Raw genomic sequence first — 21627 nt, forward strand, 5'->3', positions numbered from 1 at the left:
TTGTTCTCATCGAGAACAAGGAATATGGCATTTATTTAAAATATGTACAAGACGGGTTGAGAACGTTACATTTCATAAGTCTAGCATGAGTGAAAGAGAATGCACCAAAGCAGACGTAACCAGCTGCTTAAGAACACTATCCTCCCTAGATCCCTAGGCGAGGAAAAACCACCGTCCAACCATCGACCAATGGGAGCGTCCAAAGTGATCGTAGTCGGGCCGCCTTGGAGGAGGAGAGTTCACACAATCACTTTCGCACTTTGATTTCACTGAACACACTGAGTTGAGGTGGTTCTCGTGGAGAGAGGTCCTGACCCGAGCAGGCACCTCTTGATCCCCGAGCTGATCCCGCAGTCAGTAGCCACCGCGTCTGTCCATTGACTGTGACAACTTCTGGGGCCCGTGAGAAAGCACCGCAAAACATCCTTTTCTAGGAGTTCTCTTGCTCCAAGCACACCGGAAGGCGACAGCGAATCAACTAACAATACTGAGCCCGCCGAACGTGGCTAGAGATACCGGCGCCGTTTGGCTGTTGAGGCGGCTCGTTGCTGTCTTTACAAAGCGTGTCATCGCAGCGGGCTGGGAAGGGTTCAGAGGTCGCTTCTCCGAAGATCGCCAGTCCCCACACGCCGATCGTAACAGCTCCTCCATGGCCCGAAAAATCTCGACTGGCCAGTGCTTATAACCACTGGGCAGGAAGAGAATGGCTGGTGGCAAGGAGGGGGGATGCCTTGGCTTCCAGCGACCATCTGTGAAATGTTGACACCACTTCGAAACATCCAACAAGGATGGCAACTGCAAAGCGAACCCCACAACATGGCTCTGCGCCGAGATGACGTATCGTGGATCTCAGTTGAGACCCGCTAGGCTTCACAGAAAGTAAAAGTGCAGAACCAACAAATGCTCCATTTCGCTACGCGAATTTTTGAAGGAATTTTGTGCTGACAAATTCAGCAATCACGGATGGAGCCAAGCTAAATGAGAGGGGACCTTCTTGGCTTAACAAAATTAACAATAACAAGCCCTTATTTTAGGCGGGATTCCTAAATTCAGAATTCAAATTAGCCTGCTCAAGCCATCCACATTGCTATGCAACTTTCCCTTCTTATATCTAGAGGAGAAGTTGTACTCTTGGAGAGTGAGGCTCCATCGGAGCAAGCGGCATTTTTTATCAGGCTTGATTGAGCCACGTCAGAGGGCAGTGGTCGGTCTCGAAGATGAAGCTCACTGCGTACATGTAACACGACACCTTCTGGGATGCCCAAACTAAACAAGCACATTCCTTCTCTAAAGCGCTGCAGGCTTCTTCTCTTACAGTTAGTTTACGGCTGACATAGAGGATAGGATGTTCCTCATTATCGTCGCGGACCTAAATACCACGGCCAAACTCCTGTCGCTTGCGTTGCACTGAACTATGAATTACTTTGTGTAGTCTGGAGCGCGAAACACAGGATGAGAAACCAATAGCGTTTTGAAACCTTGTAAAGCGTTCTCTTTCTCCTTATCCCAGTGCACGCTACTAGGTACTCCCTTTTGGAGGGCGTCTGTTAAAGGACTTGCTATTTGCGAGTAAATCGGAATGTACTGTTGATAGTACCCCACAAGTCCCAAAAATGAACGAATGTCTGTTTTCTTGTGGGTCTGCGAAAAATCTCCAGTCGTAGCTGTCTTTAGTTCGGCCGGTCATATCGTGCCCTGGCCGACAACATGGCTCAGATAAGCAACCTGCGAATAGCGATTTCTACGCTTTTCCGCCTTCATCGTTAGGCCTGCTTCCCTCAACCGTGAGAATACCTATTTGAGGTGCGATACATGCTGTTTCCAGCTGTCCGAAAAAAATGCTACATCATAAAGTACTCCGAGGTTACCTCCTGCATGTCTTTTAGGATAATATCCATTAACTTAGAGAAGCTAAACGGCACGTTTTTGAGCCCGAAGCTGCGGGCGAGAGGATGAAAAATGCCTACAGGGCAGATAAATGCTTCATAGTGGCTGGCACTTTCTGCCAGTGGAACTTGCCAGTATCCCCGCAGAAGATGTATAGTTGAAATGTATGTAGCAGCGCTAACATTTTCCATTCATTCCTCAATGTTGGGTATCGGGTAGAGCTGATTCCTAGTGATGGCATTTAACTTACTGTAATCAACACACGGACGAGGGTCCTTATTAGTGTTTCTACAAGTATTAGCGGTGACGAGTAGTCACTCTCCGCGTCCTCAATAACTCCCAACTCTAGCATGCACTGTATCTCAGCCTCCATAATTTCTCTCTGGTGTGGAGACACCCTCTAAGGCTTTGATCTGACGGGTTCGGTTGATGTTAGATCTATTTGATGTGTATTTCCCTAACAGGTATCTTACCTCATCTAGCTGCTCGAGTTTAAGAGCGTGCGAGCTTACCGAATGTTTTAACACTTCTTCCAGGCTGATTTCAGAGTTGGAGGTTGCCTTATACTGATTAAACTGGACACTAGTGTCATTCCGCTCCTTGAGGTTAATGCTGACGACTCCGCTCCACTGCACGTACGGCTTCATCAAATTGCAGTGGTATATCCTCACCTCCTTCCTGCGACTTGGCACTTTCAGAGCATAGTTAGTATGGGAAAGCTTGTGCAACCCTTTAACGGATCCGTCCCAGTGCACGTCAAGCTTGTTCTTTCTTGAAGGTTTGAGGATCATTACCTGGTCTCTGGTGTTAAATGTACGAAGCCTCGCATTCTTGTCGTAATAGAAATTGGCGTTCTTTTCAGCTGCTCCCATGTTCTTTTTGACTAGTTATGGGTTGCACTTAGCCGTTCTAGGAGATTTAGCACGTATTCTACCACTGCTGGACTCTCTCCTATTTCGTTCCACATCTCTCTTAACATTCTTAGGGGAGAACGGAGTGTCCTTCCATACACTACTTCTGCTGGAGAGAACCCTGTAGCCTCATGAGGAACCATTCGCAAAGCAAACAAAGTGGCCAGAAGACAATTCTCCCACTCCTACTTGTGCTTGTAACAGAGCACCCGCAAAAGCCGCTTAAGCCCTAAATGCCACCTCTCTACACTATATGAATGAGGTTGAGAGACGGAACTGTCTATCAACTTTACCCCGCACTTTTGTAAGAATGTGCAAGTCAGTGAGCTGGTGAATACTGACCCTTGCTCCGCCTGAATTTCAGCTGGAAACCCAACTCGTACGAATAATGACAAAAGCGCGTCTTCTACTTCGATGGAGCTGAGCTCTTTCAGAGGGATTGCTTCCGGAAACCTTGGTGCTGGACACAGCATGGTAAACAAGTACATGTAACCCGACTTCGTATTTGGTAGAGTCCCTACCGTGTCTATCACAAGTCGTCTGAAAAATTCTGGATTTAAGGGCACTACCTTTAGTGGAGCTTTCCAGGTTTCTCCTGGTTTACCCAAGCGCTGGCAGGCATCCCATGATCATACAAAGTTTTCTACGTCTTTGAAGCAGCCAGGTGAGTAGTATTCCGTGAGCAATCTTTCATTCAGTTTGTTTATGCATAGGTGGCCAGACCGCCCATTTCCATGACAGAGACTCAAAATGTCCTCCCTGTACTCAGTAGGTACGACTAACTAATCTTGAATCTTGCTCTTTCTGTTTCTGTAGTGCCGATACAACAATCCTCTTCTCTCCGGTATTGTCACGTTGCGCCTAGCAATGCCTTCTTTAGCTGTGCGATGCAGTTTAGCTAAGCTGTCATCATTCTTTTGCTTGGCTGCCAGTGACCATCTGTCCACATGTAAGAGCTGATCAAAATTCTTTGAGGCCGGTGATAGTAACGACCCTGTCTCGCTTGCGATTGTGTCAGCTGGCTCTTGCTGCAGGCCTTAACTTGGACACCGTAGTGATACGCTCTGATTGAGCTGGTCAACTGCTACGCTTTCCTCAACCGTATTTTTTCGTCGCTCGAACCTAGCTCAGATTCGGCTACTGAAGTTGCCTCTTTTGCTACTTCAGCTGGAGCAGCTTTTGCATTTTCAGCCGAAAGCGACGTGATTTTACGAGCCTGGTCTCGTGTCAACGCCTCTACTACGCCCTCTCCCTACTTAAGCCCTTTGTCTCGCAGTAACTGATCCGACCGATTCCAAATATGTAAGGGTACTGCAGCGACAAGAATTTGGAAACAGCAGCCTCGGTCATGAGCTCCCCGAATGGTCCACTGATTTTGATTTTGGCCATGGGCAGACACGCGCTGTGTTCTTCTACAACCTGTTTGATCCATGCTTCTTCTGCAGTGAAGTCATCTACCGTCACGTAGGTCGCATGGACAATGTCCATAGTGGCGACACTGTCTCGTAGCCCCCGGCGTTATTTGCCATTAACTTGCAGGTTGTGAAGATATGGGCTTTAAAGTTACGTATTCTCGTCTTTTTCATCCACGTAGGAGAAAACTGCGCTAAGCTTCCTGCAGTTTGTTGCCATATGTCCGAGTTTGTGGCACTTACAGCCGCGGATCTTTCTAGAATATTCAAACTTTCTTTTCTGCTCATTTCATATGGTTTCCCTATTTGACTTCTCCTCGCTCTTTTCTGAGGGCTTTTCCTCCACGTCTGCAGGCTCCTTTCGTCTAGTCTATGAACCCTTTTTGAACGGAAATGGTTTCCGTGGTCTATTTCAACCGTCCAAATTTCCGTCCTCGGCATTCAGCTTTCTACGCGTTGCACAGTCTTCGCATAATTCAGCCGCCGTTTCCACAGCATTTACATTTCCTCTGTCTTGCACCCACAGCTTCAGAGATTGGGAGATGCTTTTATAAAACTGCTCTAGACACATGCATTCAATAGTCATGTCTCTGCTCTCGTACGCTTCCGCGCTTGTCAACGACTCGACTAGGTTGGCCTTTAAGCAGTATGGAAACTCATGGTACTCCTTTCTATTCTTGTTGCCCGTGCTTCTGAACTTTTGCCGAAAACCTTCGGCTGAAAGGCAGTACTTCTTCTGAACACTAGCCCTAATTTTCACATAGTCATATGCATCTTGTGCAGTGAGTCTAGTGACCACTTCTGCAGCCTCACACGGCAACATAGAGAGCAACCGCTGTGCCCATGTACTCGGGCCGAAGTTCGTCTTCTCGCATATCATTTTAAAACTTTTTAGGAACCAGCCTATGACGTTCCCGACCTCAAATGACTTTAGCCTGTCCATGCGGTATGATTCTGCCTCATTTGATTGTCCCAGAGCCCTTTCAATGACTTGAGACTACTCCAAACTTTTTCTTTCACGGTCAAATTCCATTTTTCTTAACTCTCGTTCCGCTCTGTCCCGTTCTTCCCTCTTTCTCTCCCATTTCTCTCTTTTTCGAAGAAGTGCTAACCAATTTCAATGTACTCGTCACTGGTCTGTTCGGAAATTAGCTTCAGTAATTTCCCATTTTAGCTTTCCTTCCTTACCTCAAGGTTCAGTTCCTCACCAAGAATCAACAATTAGTCTCTGAGCAGTGTCCTTAACTCCATGATTGCTGCTTAACTGCCTTGATCCTGGTCGCTAAACATAACTAGGTAGCACAAGCTAGCTAACAATCAACAATCCAGCTTTTGTAAACTGAACAACCACAAAATGAAGCCTAGAGAGTCAAAGTAACAACCAAGGACTCACCACATACACAGTACCCCGTCGCAATGTTCGTCTCACCGCTGCCAGCCAGTTGTAAGAGTTGGGGTAGGGCATGAAATAAATGGTAGCTGTCCCATGCCGTCGTCCAACTCATGCACGCTGAGGACGTTGTTGAAGGGAGGGACTTCTCATCGAGAACAAGGAATATGGGATTTATTTACAATATCTACATGATGTGGAGAACATTACATTTTATCAGTCTAGCATGACTCAAAAAAAACCCCAAGCAGCGGTAAACGGCTGCTTAAAACACTGTCCTCCCTAGATCCCTAGGTGAGGGAAAACAACCATTCAACCTTCGCCAATGGGAGCGTTCAAATGCATCGTAGTTGACCCGCTTTTGAGAAGGGAGGTTTCAGACACTCACTTCCGCACTTACGTTTCACTGAACACACCGAGGTGAGCGGGCTTTCGTAGACAGAGATCTTGACCCGAGCAGGTGCCTCTTGATCCCAGAGCTGATCCCGCAGCCAGTAGCCGCCGCGTCTGTCCATTGACTGTGACGACTTCTGGGGCCGCGAGAAAGTACCGCAAAACATCCTTTTCCAGGAGTTTTCTTGCTCCAAGCAAACCGTGAAGTTGACAGTAAATCAGCTAACAATACTCGCCCCACCGAACGTGGCTAGACATGCCGGCGCCGGTGGGCAGTTGAGGCGGCGCATTGTTGTCTTTACAACGCGAGTCGTCGCAAAGGGCTTGGTAAGGTTTGGAGGTCGCTTCTCCCAAGATCACCAGCCCCCACAGGCCGATCGTAACAGGATGTAGTCCTTCACTGGAATCATACTGAAAACGGTGACAGGTGACTGGGATAGCGATTATACGTTGGCATTGGTGGGAGGCAGACCACAAGTGCGGCCGTAGCTGTGCGAAATTATTATTTTGTTTATAAAGCCCAAAGGCGTATCTACGGGAAGTTACGGGGGCCACTTATCCTGCTCCCCCACTGTAATACCTTTTGGGGATGGAAACATTATGTCATCTGACCTCGCCCCAATAATTGTCATTATCAGCCTGGCTCCGCCCACTGCAGGCCTCTCCCGTAGTTCTCCAACTATCCCGGTCATGTGCTAATTGTGGCCATGTTGTCTCTGCAAACTTCTTAGTCTCATCCGCCCACTTAGCTTTGTGCCACCCCCTGCTATGCTTCCCTTCTCTTGGAATCCAGTCCGTAACGCTTAATCACCATCGGTTATCTTCCCTCCTCATTACATGCGCTACCCATTCCCCCCCCCCCCCCCTATAGATGAAGCTAACTTTTCTTTCTTAGTAAAATGACCACATAAGTTACTCTTTACTATAATTATCCCTGCTTCTACAATGACGATTCTTTTTTTCTGACTTCTCGGGAAGCCCTGTAGGAGACGACGGGTGGGATTCGCCGTACATTGTTGCGTTGCGGATAGCGGCTGGCACTGGGCAGTTCCTGTTCTAGCTAACAAACTGTTAGCTTGCGCAATTTGCATTACGCCAGTATTTTTTTGGACTGCTATATCCCTATTCTAAAACACAATTTCCACCTTACATCTAATTTATGGGTGAGGGGGAGGTCCGCATAAAGTACTATGATCAGCCGAGCCCAACGACAAGTGTTACGGCTATAAATCATGGGATTATCAAATGCTGGAACTATTTATTCTCTGTCCGTTGCTGCGTTGCCGTCTCAGTATCTTATCACTATCAACAAATCTAATAACACCTCTTACAGGTATAAACGTCGAATTTCGCTGTGTAATCCCGATTTATCGTAAATAAGCTCGTGAAAATGACCTTGGTTGAAGTCGCAGAGACATTTCAGTAGCAATGGAACACTGACTTGAATTTTTTCGAAAAACATGTGTCACTACAGACTGGCGATTTCATTTTGAGGTTGTTTCTAAATAAGAGCTACTCTATTGCTTGTCCCCGGCAGGAGCAAACAGAGCAAATGTTTCGTATTTGAAAAAAAAAAAAACCCGACGCCACTTTCTGCTGATGTTTACCGAAAATTGGTAAAGGTTGCTTATGTACTCTAAAAAAGTTCTGACCGGTTGCCTAATGCCAATTTTTACGTGTTTTACACGGCATTTAGTTGTTTTCCTCGGGTATCTTCGGCAAAATCTGCGGGGCACGGTTCTCGTATTCATTCGACGTACGAACCAACGTTCTGAGAGACGAACGATATATATTTATTCTATGTAGTTTCATTACAGCTTTTGTAGAAAAATACTAATTGAAGCATTTCAATGTTTCATACTGCCGCTAATATAGATGTTTTCTAGACTCCTAAAACAACGCACGAGATACGTACGGGAAATTCTGCGAAAATGATAAAATTTTAAGCGCACTGTTTTGCGAACCTTTCCTGCTTTAAATGCAAGTGCCACAGATAATTTCTAAACCCTTGCTTTTTCATGTATTTTCGTGAAATACCTTCAGTCACGAATTACGATCGACTGCAGGTAAGCATGTGCAATTTACGTAATTTTGTCCCAAGGCACTAGATATTCCATATAGAAAGGAAGTCGAGGTAGCAGAATGAATCTGTGCCTTTTATAGTGGCCCATCATAGTTACTTAGTAATTAAGTATTCATTTGTTGCACAGTCAGTCATGCTACGTTTCTTCATTAAATGTATTGAATCAGACGCTAGAATTATATGCAGAGGTTAATTATTACGCAGAAGCGTTACAACAATGAAATAAATCTTTCGTGACTTCTTCTGCGAGGGACACGGATGGAGCAGCAGGTGGCGAAAGGAATGTAATGTCCAAAGTGAAAGACGGTGCACGACCGTACGTGAGGAGAAGAGACTAGTTAGTTGTGCGTTGGACGGCAGTATTATAGGCAAAAATCATGAAAGGTAGACTGGCCACGGAGTTTGTGTGATCGGGTCCAACATACGTAGACATGATGTTGGACAAAATTAAACTAAAACGCTGTGTAAGACGATTTGTTTTCAGATGGTACGTGATGCTGTCTTGTGAGCGGTATCAGAGGCCTGGAGGGCTTCCCGAAGCGCTTGTGAAAGGAACGTCTTGCCATGGTTACTCAGGAAAACACGAGGTCAGTAGACGGAAGAAAAACTTAGGCAACTGACTGTACCGGGCTACTCGGCGTGAGCTTGGACGTTTGGCTAGATGGGGACGTGTGGGCCGAAGGTCAAGCATGGGCGCTTGGCGACAGCGGAGAGCGCGACAGAGCATCGATATCGTGATGCTGCTTGCCGGACCTATGCGTGACAGTGGAGTCACATTCCTGCAAGCGCAGCACCCAACGGCTGGGCATCCGGACATGTTTTTTCAGGGACGACAACCAACAAAGAGCACAGTGGCCGGTGACAACTGTAAGGTTGCGCCCTTAGAGATGGGGTCGAAATTTTTTCATCGACCACACGATGGCGAGGCCTTCCTGTTCCGTTATGGTGCATTTGCGCTCGGCAGGAAAATGACTACGACTTACATAAAACACGACTTCCTTTTCAGACTTCTGGTTACACTGCAGCAGGACGGCGCCAATTCCATGCCCACTTACTTCAGTGTGTAGAATAGTAAAGGTGATTGCATCGAAATGACGGACCATCGGCCCTAATGCAAAACATCGCCTGAGGATGTTTCACAGTTGTCCACAGTTGTCCGACGACACAAAGGACATGCTCGAAGTCCGAAGAGGAGCAGTGATAGTGGTTAAGTCATCCACAAAGCGGCGGAAACAAGACGCTTGGTCCGGAAAGTTGCGGAGGTCTTCAAGTTTGCTGGGTGGCGTAAATTGCAACATTGCTGCGATATCATTGTATTCAGGCTAAATGCCATGTTTACTAACAACCTGGCCCAATACTTTAATGTCTTGGCTTGCAAATCGACACCGTTAGTATTCAGGTGGAGACCAGCCTTTGCTAGGCACGTGGGAACTTCGTGAAGACGCTGTAGATGCTGGGAGAACCTCAATGAGAAGATGAAAATGTCGTCCAAAAAAACAAAAGTTGGTCTTCCTTTTTGAGCCACGGAGTAATCCACCTATCATACGTTCAAACGTTGCTGCCATATTTCATAGTCCAAAAGACATCACGTTAATCACCATAAGGCCATCAGGTGTAGCAAATGCCGTCTTTACCAGGCTCATGCATCGGAAGCTTACAATATCCGGAGTGCAAGTTGAGGCTCGAAGAATACTCGGCACCTCGTAAGGTGTCCAATGCGCCGTTGATACAAGGCATTGGATTGACTTGCTTACGGACATTTTGTTTAGCACACTATAATTGATGAAAATGCACAGAACGATCCTTTCTTTAACAAGCAAAAAAAAGAAGGCCAAGGGCTTGCTGAAAACCTGATAACGTTGAATGTGAGCATGTCGCTCACTTTTTCTCCGTAAGCTTTCCTTCTGAAAATGGTACATGGCACGGGAGGCGATGAATGATGCGAGAGCCGTCTGTTACAATTCGATGAGTTGTTACGGTGGCGTAACTCAAGCCTCGCAATGGAACGTCAGAACAAGCGTTAAGCATCACTTAAACGGTGAGGAGGGCATAATTCTTGACTGAAATCTTCACTCAAAGTGGCCTTAATATCATCAGAGTAGCCCCATGCGGGCGTACAGTGCGTGAAGGACGAAGTAGGCGAAACAAAGACGACACATATTGGCACAACGTCGGCGAGGCTGGCGATAGGAGACCATTCCTGTAGTACTAGTGGCTGAGGAGTCGTGTTAAAGGCGCTGAGGTGGGCATAGCCGCACGAGAACCGGACCAAGCAAGAGCCGATGGCGAGTTCTCGAGAAATGTAGTGCCGAGAAGCCATTGTCACGTAGTAGTGACTCTCAAGAAACACAGCAGCAAAACTGCCAATAGCGTTACCAACTTTTCACTGGGCGAACATGTGCCCACAAAAGCAAGCTAGACTCAAAGCACAACGATAGCGACGAACACAGTCGGCCATCGCCGAACATCTGACCAGCGGGTCAATCGCGTGAACTTTTATACAAGATTCATCGGATGTTCCAGGGTAACTGTTGGTGACGTGTGTTCCAGAAAGTAATTCACAATTCGTGTCGTGTATACATGCAATCGATTCACGTAAGCTCCGTTCACAACAGAGAGCGGATAGAACCATTGATAACATTCAAGGAACTTGCGATACATCTGATGACTTCAGGATACAGGTGCATCCTGCGCTGAGCGATAACCTTTCATAAACGGGAACAGTCGGATAAAGAAAAACAAGTAAACGTGTCAGTATAACCAATGCGTCTTCGTCGACGATGGCTCTTGACATGAGGGTGAGAGAAAGTTCTTCCCCTGGTGGTAGAATAAAATCCGCTACTGGAATGAAAGTGAGACACCGAAAACCAAAAACGAAGGTTGATTTTTTTGCAGGCATTTTCGGCCCCCCCCCCACCTCACACAGAACTTTCGCTGAAAACTAACAGTCTGGACACCCTTAGCCTGGCCTTATCTGAACACATCCTCACGCCATTGGCAACATGTCTTCCGGCCGCTGTCGTCGTCATCCCATAGTCATCATGCCGTCGTGGTCACATCGTCGTCGACATGATATTGTTGTCATTGCGTCGTCAGCGTCTGTAGTCGTGGTCATATCGTCGTGATTGTTTCATGTTCTTAATTTTGTTGTGGTGATTCTCGTGGTGTCATGCCTTGTCCTCATGCTTTCATCGTCCTTCTAGCGTCGTCATACAGCCGTCTTCTTGCCGTGGTGGTCATTCCATTGTCGATCCTTCGTCATCGTGACAGGCATGTGCATGATCGTGCCCCAGTAATTTTTGTTTTTCGAGGCGTTTCTTAGTGAAAATGTGTCCAACTGGGTCCTGTGGTCTCTGCTTTCAAATGGTCGCTAAGGAAGAATAGAATTATTTACTAACGCCAATGAAATCTTGGCCGAAACATATTGCCACAATGTGTGAGGTCACAAGATCTTTAAACTAGAAGTAGCTTCCATTAGGCTTTCCCTTGTGCCAACAAATGCCATATATCATCTTAATTATTCATTTGGTTTTAATCTGTATTAGTGGCGCAGCCTTGTGTCCTCAGCTTTTCCTTCGTTCTAAAAGAGCCCCGACACTCATCCGTAATTTTCTGATGTATTTGACGCAGATTAGCTTTAAATGTCCACTTTGAAGTAATAACTGCTCAAACTGGTTTAGCTCACTGGATTTATCTCTTTTTTGGGGGGAGGGGGGTGTTAAGGCAAGCAAATCGAATTTTATTGAAGCATTTCAATTCACATGTCCACTTTCATAGTCACGTAACGTAAAATTAGGTGGATATTACAGCACTAGCTGTTGAAGTGCGTAAGTGCGTTTCCAGCGGCATTGGTCGTATTATCCTATAGGTTGCCTTCTTTGCTTTAGAACGCTAATGTTGCTGCAATACCTTCGTATTGATCATAATCATACTGTCAGCATGCCAACATTACAGTTGAACGCCTGAAAAGGATTGAAAAATCGGGGATCAGCCAATAGACAAGCTAGACGTTCACCTCCGAAAGACTTCTTGTTGCAATGACCCATGAGGTCTTTCTCCTTTCATTTCATGTTAATTATTACAGCTAAAAATGATATGCACTACGCGAACCATACCGCCTTCTTTTTTCTCAGTTTCAACAACTTTTATGAAGATAACTTGCTGCAGATATCAATATTCCACTTATACAAGTGAATTTCTGGGAGAGGTGAAGGGCGCTTTCAGGAGAAATCGCAGTGTCATTTACCAGTAAAAAAGTTTCACTAATTAATTTTTTGTTTTTCACTGCTAGTGGAAATGTAAGAAATGAAACTGAGATTGTCGTAACCAATCTTGTCGCATTCCTCAAGAAACACTATTTTCTAGACATCCGTCTCCAAAATCGGCTAAAGAATGTAATGGCGTCGTAACTAATATCGTTTTAGACTGACCAGGTTATGCTCTTAGGAAGCGGTGAACGCTAACAGCGATATATTTCATAGCACAGTTCAAGGACAGGTATCTTAAAAGGCGTGCTATCCTTCGGGTTTCTGCTAAGAAATGAGGTTACTACGGCTCAAGTTTAGGATTTTTATTTCTACGGACAAGTAGTCATTCAATTCTACGACACTTAGTAGAGCATGCAAAAGGTAAAAGAAGACAGACCAGGGGTGGTGCAGGGAAATACATTCACTTGCACAGCTACTCGCCCTTCCGATCCTGTATTCAGCATGGCCATATGCACACGATATCAAACCTGCCCGCTTTATTGCTGCTGTTGATGACGTTGGACACAGCGGGAGAGCATTCCTTGCACTGTTTGCCTATCCACGTGCCACTATTAGCTGCATCTCGCGCATAGGGACCGTATCTCGGCCTTCGCTGATCCAACACCTGCACCGCCAGACGTGGCTCCTCCGCTGAGCAATTACCATCCCTATAGTCTCAACAACAGCAAAATTGTGCCACATCGCGTGTTTTTAATTGACTGCAACTTAATGGGTTGCGCAAACAGAGAACCAATTGATTTGTATTGCTGCCCCTGCAACACACTCCGACACCACTTGAATGAACGCGCTTGCACGCGCTCGTTATAGGCCCCTACTGAGTGGCGCCTTGCCGAGTGTCCAAAAAGGGATAAATTGCCATGAACATATTGTTGATGATTTGCGTGCTCGCACATAAAACCAAACGAGGCCTTTCTATTCACATGCCATACAAAATTCTGATTCACGCCCTACACATGATTTCTTTTTCTCCAAGCAAGTGAACTTAGCCTAAGGCAAAACCGTTGGGGCTATTTATTTGGGTGCAGTTGGATGGCACAATTACTACCTCTTCGCACAATAAGATAGACAACACCAAAATAAAAGTTCAGCAAACTTAAATATTACATATCCTGAAAGCACTCGTGAGGCACGACACGTTCAAAAGCCGTTGCAAGCGTGGCACAACCGCTAAGTTTAAAAAAAACAAATGTCAGTGATACAATTTTCATGCTGGCGTCCTGCATAGTCAAAAACACGACGAGTTTCGACAGTGGCCACCGTCCAGCCGTAACTAAAACAGCCTGATATCACGATAGAATACGCAAGCGCGACTGAACGAGGACGTAGAAGGAAGCAGACACACATGTTACACATATAAGATACATTTATTAGAACATATAACTATTACATTATTGCACCATAAAAGTACCAGCAGAGCTTCTGAGTTCAAAATCTATGCACTATTTCACGTCCAGGCATTCATTTCACATCAAAGCGTTAAGACGGACATTTAAATTATGGGGTTTTACGTGCCAAAACCACTTTCTGATTATGAGGCACGCCGTAGTGGAGGACTCCGGAAATTTTGACCACCTGGGGTTCTTTAACGTGCACCTAAACCTAAGTACACGGGTGTTTTCGCATTTCGCCCCGATCGAAATGCGGCCGCCGTGGCCGGGATTCGATCCCGCGTCCTCGTGCTCAGCAGCCTAACACCATAGCAAGACGGACATTTCTATCAATGTGTGTCCGAATAATTTCCGCTTCACGCGTCATGCTTCGCTGTGCAGCGGACGAAGCCTTCCGGACTACACGTACACAAGTTTTTTTTCACGCGATCTCCTGGGAGTCTTTTGCGTATCTTTGTGTGCACACTTCTAAACCCGGACCAGTTTCTTTCCTGTGCCACTGAATAAGGGGGCACCTGCAGTACGCGAGAAGCGAGGGATGGTGAGGGTTGGTTGAAGCAAACGCCTTCGTGGATGGATGGATTGGAGCAGGTTAGAGCACCGTCGTGTCGCAGTCACATTGAATCAATATTGCAGCCGATTCGGATCAAATTTCTCAGTTTCGATCAAGCATGGTCGCTGCTACACAGTTCAGCAAAGCAAATCGAGTTGGTGTAGCCAACGATTTTGCTCACTCGGCATGACGGTGATGAAGACAGCCTTTAAGAGAATTATTTAGATATGTCGAAAGAAGTCGCAATACAAAAGAAGAATTCCGCGGGGAGCTCTGTTTTAAAGGCATAAGCATTTCTATGCCGACCAAACGAGAATACTGTCTGACACCTAAGACGAATGCAATGGCTCATACTCCCCTAAACAGTGGCTCGTTCACCGTAAGCAATCGCTCATAACCACGTAAGCAAGAAAAAGACGTAACAGGCATGCTCTGTTGGTGTTTCTTTCATGACATTTGTTTGTGGGCTGACATTCCCAAATTACCGTGGAATAACACTGCAAAGCATTTAATACAAAGTGTGAGCAGCTTTAATGAGAGAAAAACTTTAGTGCAGTGTAGAAAATCCCGACACGGGATTTTCTGCGACACGGGGCCTTTAACGCCTTTACGTTAAAATGCAATGGCTCATACGCACGTATGCGCTCAGCAAAGTGAGGCATGCATTCATTGGTATCACCCATACAAAACACACAGCAGCATACGTTTCAATGCAGAACAAGCTGAAAACAAGCACCTGAACCATCAATAAAGCATTGCATACCCCCCTCAGCTTTGCAAGGGTAGTTTTGAAACAGCTTCGCTGCATATCCAGGTTGATAATGACCGACAAGAGTAGATAGGGGTCGAATCCTGGTCGATAAGCTTCATAACGACCGATGAGGGTTTATAAGGGTTGATACTAGTGAGATGAAGTTTCATAACATTGACAATCACACCAGGCTGCGTGGATATGAGCAAGTTCCAGAATGATTACGCATACTTAGACAACTTCCAGAGGAGTTTCTGCGCGACAATTCTTTTCAATTTTATCCTGGTTAAAAAAATTTTTATGTTTTTTTTTTTCATCCGCTTACGTCAGCACATCTGTATCACGGCGCCTGGACAGGAATGCGTGGGCCGATCCCAGAGAGTGCACTACCGAACCGACCCGCTGCGGAGGTGAAGCAGGCTTCAAGCAGTCCGCCTACTTCCGAAAATAATTGTGATGTCTCGAGTCCTAATAGTTCCACGTAAATTCGACGTTGCGCGAGCAACAGTATATGTGTGTGTATATATATATATATATATATACATAAAGTTAGCCTTTATCCGCTTTATATGCTTTAAATCCAGGTTGACAAATACTGAGAGGGGGAAAGAGCGCGCTGACGACGCGTGGGCACCTAGCCTGCGCTTTTGTAGTTATAAGGTCACGCACGTCGTAGGTGCCGGCGCTGCTGCAGCAGTGGTTGCGGCTTATGCATGGCAGATGCGGTGACTGCAGCGGCGCACGTGTTAGCGTAGTCGGGCGCCGTATTAAAGAAATGCCTGCTTTCATAATGTATGCCGCTCATGTATGCAAACAGCTTCAGTGATAATGAATGTTGCGGTCCCACAATTTTATTTTTTGCCTTGGCAGCCCTTATTTGAAAGAGTGCTTATCTTGTATTTGTGTGTGTGTGTGTGTGTGTGTGTTTGTGTGTGTGTGTGTGTGTGCGTGCGTGCGTGCGTGCGTGCTTGCGTGCGTGCGTGCGTGCGTGCGTGCGTGCGTGCCCTACCTACACACCATTACATAAGCGATCAGTGGCACGCAAGCACGCAATGAGGAATTTTGGTGCATGTCGTTCCCAACGTCTTGCTGTTGTTTTTTGGTTATTAGATGTGATTAAAAGGCAAGGTAGGCTACACCGAAGTCGGCTATTGGTGGGGTAAAGACTAGGTGCACATACGCAGAAACACGCGCCTTTTTTTGTCAAAGGCACGAATCGCACATAACTGGGAAAATTATAAGTCAGGGCGTATTTAGAAATCGGGCAATCGGTTTTGTTTTCTTAACCTAATGAATTGATTTTAAGAAGCCTTGGAATGTCTCTCGTCGATGGAAATTGAACCAGATGGCTTAATGGTGATGACATCGATCTAATGTTCTTCCTATATGGCAGTGGTTATGTATATATTTTTCCCATTAGTTCTTTACTGGCCTCTAAGTAAGTGGCTAAGTGGGTCTCAGTAATAACGTGTCACCGTAAAGGGGAGCGGAACGACCCGGCGTGCAGCGCAGGTTGATGTGTTAGAAAGACGCCGCTTTGGCGGCTACAGACCAGGGAATAATGACTCGCTGTTAGTGCGAATTATTTGTATCGTATGCCTCGCCATAACGGACTTTATATAGGCTGCTGTAATCTCGTCTGGACGCAATTTAAGCTACTGTTCTCGTGTAGTTTGCATGACCACCAAGTAGGGTCAAATAGAGGTAAGCGTGCCCTCGTGTGCAGTGCCTATAGGCGAAGGCAGATTTTGAGATGCGAAAGTCCCCCTGCCCCCTTTTTCTCTCCCCCGTTTCTCGCTCGCTACTCGCACATGCACGCTAGGGTCGGGCAAAGGTGGCGCAGCTCTCGCTTGCCGGGATCCTTGAATAAACGGAACTAAACCACTGCTTAGACAGAAAATCACATTTTCAGCCCACCGGCGACTTCTAGCGCGGCTCCCGTTACGTATGAGCTAGCCGTGGGTGAGCAGAGGAACTTGACGGCCTCAGCGATCTCGCGAGAATGAGCGGCCCTTTTGAGAGCCGCCATTGAGCAGACAGCGGCCTTCTGTTCGTCGGGCAGGGACGCTGTCATGGGTGTATCGGTCCACCCAGGAAGCACTGTGTTGCAGCGGATGCCGTGCTCTGCCAGTTCCTGCGCCGCAGACTTGGTGAGTGCAATGACGCCGGCCTTAGAAGCGGTGTACGCCGAAGCATTCAACCAGCCGCCCTTGGCCGCGATGGTGGATATATTCACGATCGATGCGCCTCCTTCGGGCAGCTCCTTTGCTCTACGAATCATCTCGCGGCCAGCAGCGCGGGTCACCAGGAATGCGCCCTGCGAATGAATGCATAATATTGATACGCGAGCGAAGGACTAAGAACTGGAGACTATTTAGAAAGTATATTTACAAAGCATAACTGCAGCGCTGGCCAGTTCAGCCGGCAGCTCAAGAGCCAGAGTGCGTACATCCTCTTCGTTGGGGCGCCCGCGAGTATCGTCCACAAGAAATCCGCAATATGCATCTATCATTTCTCCCCGGCGGCAGAAGCACCGCACCAGTACGTCTAACTATCGGTGATAACAACAGAGTAGTACGGTTTGAGGCGTGTGACATGTGACAGATGAGGCACTGGTACTGACTGGGGCGATTTGCTACGTAACTGGAGTCACGGCACGCAGCACTCGATATGGGCCTGTGTACCAAGACAGGTATTTTTCTCACAGGCCAACAGGACGAGTCGAGGACCACAGGAGTAGCAGAGATCCACGCGAAGAGTGGTCGTCTCTCTGTTGGCGATCGTACAAACGCCGTTGCTTCTCTTGTGAGGTCAGGAGGCGAGCGCGGGAAATTTCGCGGGCTTGGGCTGCCCTTGTGATGGCATCAAGTGGATACTCGCTGCGCTCTGCTGCGGCGCATAGAAGGGATGCGTTTGACGTAATAGTTCTGCGGAAACACGCAAGGTGGAGGGAAGTAATTAATAAAGGCCAAATGAGACATCTACTCAATCTACCCAATAAGAGCAAATGACCTAAGTGTGTGCTATTCTGAATAGGCAAAGGAGCACTTAGTTCTACCGTGATGTTCCCTCAGATATTTACTGTCCTAATTTTGATTTGATCAAGTGCAGTTTATTGGATATCTGAGTATTCCACTGTTTCTGCTAGTGGATGTTCAGCTTGTGGCGCAAGTATGGTTTAAGATCTGTGGCTGGGATGGGTATGTTTGTGTCCGTGTGGCTAAAAGCTACTGAGGTAGCTTTCTCGTCAGCAGTTTCATTGCCTTTTATGCCACAGTGGCCAGGTGCCCGACATAGCATGGTCACTTGTTTAGCATTATAAGCAGAACATAGCAATGTATACAGCTCATTAACCATGGTGATTTCTTATGCTTTCGTAGATTCATTAGGGCTCAAACTACACTCAATGAGTCTGTGAACGCAATAGCCCTAGTGAGATTCATTTGCTTGATGTGCTTTACTGCAGAGAGCGTTGAGTACGCTTCCCCTGTAAAAATACACGTATGTGGGTTCCATGTACTGGATATATAAAATGCTGGTGCTACTGCTGCGTAAGCAACTCATTTAGAAAATTTATTCAGGCCAAGCAGCACTTGTCGCTCACAGACAATAAGCTTACATGACTTCAAACCTAGTTGGATGTCATATACATATACTGAATAAAAGATTGTACGTGGTGTGACATTTTGGAGAGAGTTCATTCTTTTGAAAAATAGAGTGCAGCTCAGCCATTCGCCCAGTGACACACCAGTCTCCTGAGTATATAGACGAGACAGGACGTTACCAATCGGAGCACGCAATGTGTGGTTGGACAGATAACTTTGATTAACGTTTAGCAAGTTGCCTCGGACGCAGATTCCAGCTAGATCACAAAGGATTCCGAAACGCTAAGTAGTATCATATGCTTTTTCCATGCCTAAAAGTACTGATCAGAAAAACTATTTGTGCGCAAAGGCATCACGGATATTTGTCTCGATGCGGACAAGCTCCCAGGTAGCACAAAGAGATACATAACGTTTCTGTATCGTTTATCTGAGACGAAAGAAATGGTTTAAAGAAGAGACGAGTAAGAGAACTTCGTTGGTAAAACGTCGTATATGCCTGCTAATGTACGGCTTGATTACCTTTTTTAGGACCACCTAGAGCAGCTCTTCACAACGTATTCGAAAAGCTGGTCTTGAAATAAGTTTGGGAAAGACATAAATAATCCCTTTGCCATGGCTCTTCATATATGATCTCTAATCGCTTTTAAGATGTTATCTCATAGCTGGCCTACAAGTAGCCTTTAAAGGTTTACGATACTCTGAAGCTCGTTTTCGCGGTTTCCAAATGAGTCGAAGCGTCGGTGTCTAGTGCTACTGAGTTCCTGGCACAGTGCCAAGCACTCTTGCCTATAGAGGCCGACGCATCCTTGACCAAATCCCTGAAAATGCACATGCCCACGAAAATGAATTCTCAATGCCGCTTTTGGTATGCAGCAGGGATGTTTATAAACGAAGTGGGAATGACGTTCCGCTAAGAAATGGGCGCGTCTTGACAATCGGTGATGCCAAGATTTTTGTGCCAAGGGCACATGAAAGGAGCATATCACAAGCCAACACTTTATTGCAAAAATAGTACTTATGCAAGGTTTGTGCAAAATATATGTGAAACGCAAGGTAAATTGAATTTAAGGCACATCAAGAATCACCACAGCTACCAGAAAGAATTCTTATTGAAGGAGAAATTGATTAACAATGGCTAGAACATACACAAACGAAATTCGTAAGTACACACTAAACATTTTAACACCCTTAAGGGTGTAAATCAGTTTGTCGCCAGACGAACACCCTAAGGGTGCTGTTGTCTACACCCTACAGTTGGGGTGCCATTATAGCACCCTAGAGGAAGGGTGTCCAGCAAAATAAATTTAGGGTATTTGCTCGTCCAAATTAACACCCATCTGTGTGGGTGTTGGAAGGGTGTACACCCTTATTTCTAGCGTGTATGGAAGGCAGGTTCGGCAGTACACACCTTCAATTACTACTATGTACAGCGATCCACGCGCAACTATTGCGTGTGCCAGAAGGTTCAAGTTCGGCTACCAAACGCACCGTCGAACAGCCGGCCTTAAAGCTTCGATGGGCATACACAACACCTATCCGTGTGGATCACATTACATATTAGTAATTCATGGTGTATATTGGAAAACCTGTCTTCACTGCACAAATACAAGCTAGCAAACTTGACACTTTTGGGCATGTATATGAACACCGAGGTTATCACGATTTCCATATTCAAATAACATGCAACACAGACTGGTAAGATATGTGCTGCATTTTCAAGAAAATGCAAATATATTTATTGCATGCAGCAATACAGAGTACAACATATACATAAATCACATGAAATATAAACATGCACAATCACCAAACACATCGGTAAGTACAAGAACATGTACATTTCCCATAAAGGTATCTAAAATATATGTATTGATCAAATCTGTTATTAGAGAAGAAACTATGTATAGCGGCACTGAAATAGCCTGGGTTGATTGCAGTGTTTTGGGCCACATAAAGGAATAAATTTTTAGTATTAGGCTCCAGTGAACGAAAATTCAAGTTTTGATGCCTTAAAAAAAAGGCATATTGCACAGGTGAATTAGGGAAGCAATTGAAATGCAGAGCAAACGCACAAGAAAGACACCTGTTATTTTGTACACTAATGTAATCACAAAGCATTATGAAAAGTTTGGAAAGTCGATGTAAAGCATAACTGGCCAACATTTTTCAGACTGAAACAATACTTTCCAAGCATAGACATGCTTTAAGTGAGGTTTGGGCCAGGAGCCTCATTGCTAATTTTCTATTTCCAACAAGATTACTTGAGCACAAAAATACGTAGAATTTTTTAGTGCCTACATAGTTTGTCCTCTTTTGTGAAACAAGAGTTCTCTGGGCTAAAGGCACCGTGTAGCGGTTTTTATAACTACAATACCAGTTTCTATAAATTTTTGTTTTGTAACTCAAAGGCACTGGTACATATACAATATGTAGTTTGAAAATAGGTTCTTTTCTTACTATAAATCAAAAGAGTGCATATTCCACATCTACTAGTGCCTGGGTGCAAAGTGCAGTAGGAGGCCTGATAAAAACAAACCACTGTTGATTAAACGATTTTGCTGAGCACAAAATGTGGACAGTGTTTTAAAATACATAGTAAATTTCTAAATTATTTGCACTTAGATGCAGAAATTCAAGATTGAAGCGTGCTGTAGCATGTCAGCATGCAAATTAGCAAATATGGTTTAATAAATTAGCCATACTCTGGTTACTAAAAGAACACAGGCATAGGCAGCCATGCAAAAGTTCAAGTTAAATATCACACTGTTAACATTTGCCAGCAAATAGTCGTATCAAACATTATAATTATACTGAACAAGGGTAGTTTCTTGGGATAGTTTGCAATGAATGAGACAAAATTATGTACAGCTTGAATGACAAGAACTGCGAGAGATGACAGACTGCACTGACTTCCAACAATATTTTATTACGTTGCCACATCATGTGTATATGTACAAAAGCGGGCATGCGCAGAATATGAGTCACAAGG

General features: G+C 45.6%; 1 protein-coding gene across 1 annotated transcript in view; it reads right to left on the minus strand.

Annotated features, from left to right (window-relative positions):
• Nucleotides 1–13689: 13689 nt before the first annotated feature.
• Nucleotides 13690–21627, minus strand: part of LOC139049637 ((3R)-3-hydroxyacyl-CoA dehydrogenase-like) — a 50905-nt gene continuing 42967 nt past the window's right edge. The window contains exon 3 of the mRNA XM_070525286.1: nucleotides 13690–17353. Coding sequence (XP_070381387.1) covers nucleotides 16937–17353 — 417 coding nt within the window. The 3' untranslated portion in view covers nucleotides 13690–16936. The remainder of the gene's footprint in view (nucleotides 17354–21627) is intronic.

The sequence above is a fragment of the Dermacentor albipictus genome, chromosome 9 (genome assembly GCF_038994185.2).
Source record: "Dermacentor albipictus isolate Rhodes 1998 colony chromosome 9, USDA_Dalb.pri_finalv2, whole genome shotgun sequence".
Lineage (NCBI taxonomy): Eukaryota > Metazoa > Arthropoda > Arachnida > Ixodida > Ixodidae > Dermacentor > Dermacentor albipictus.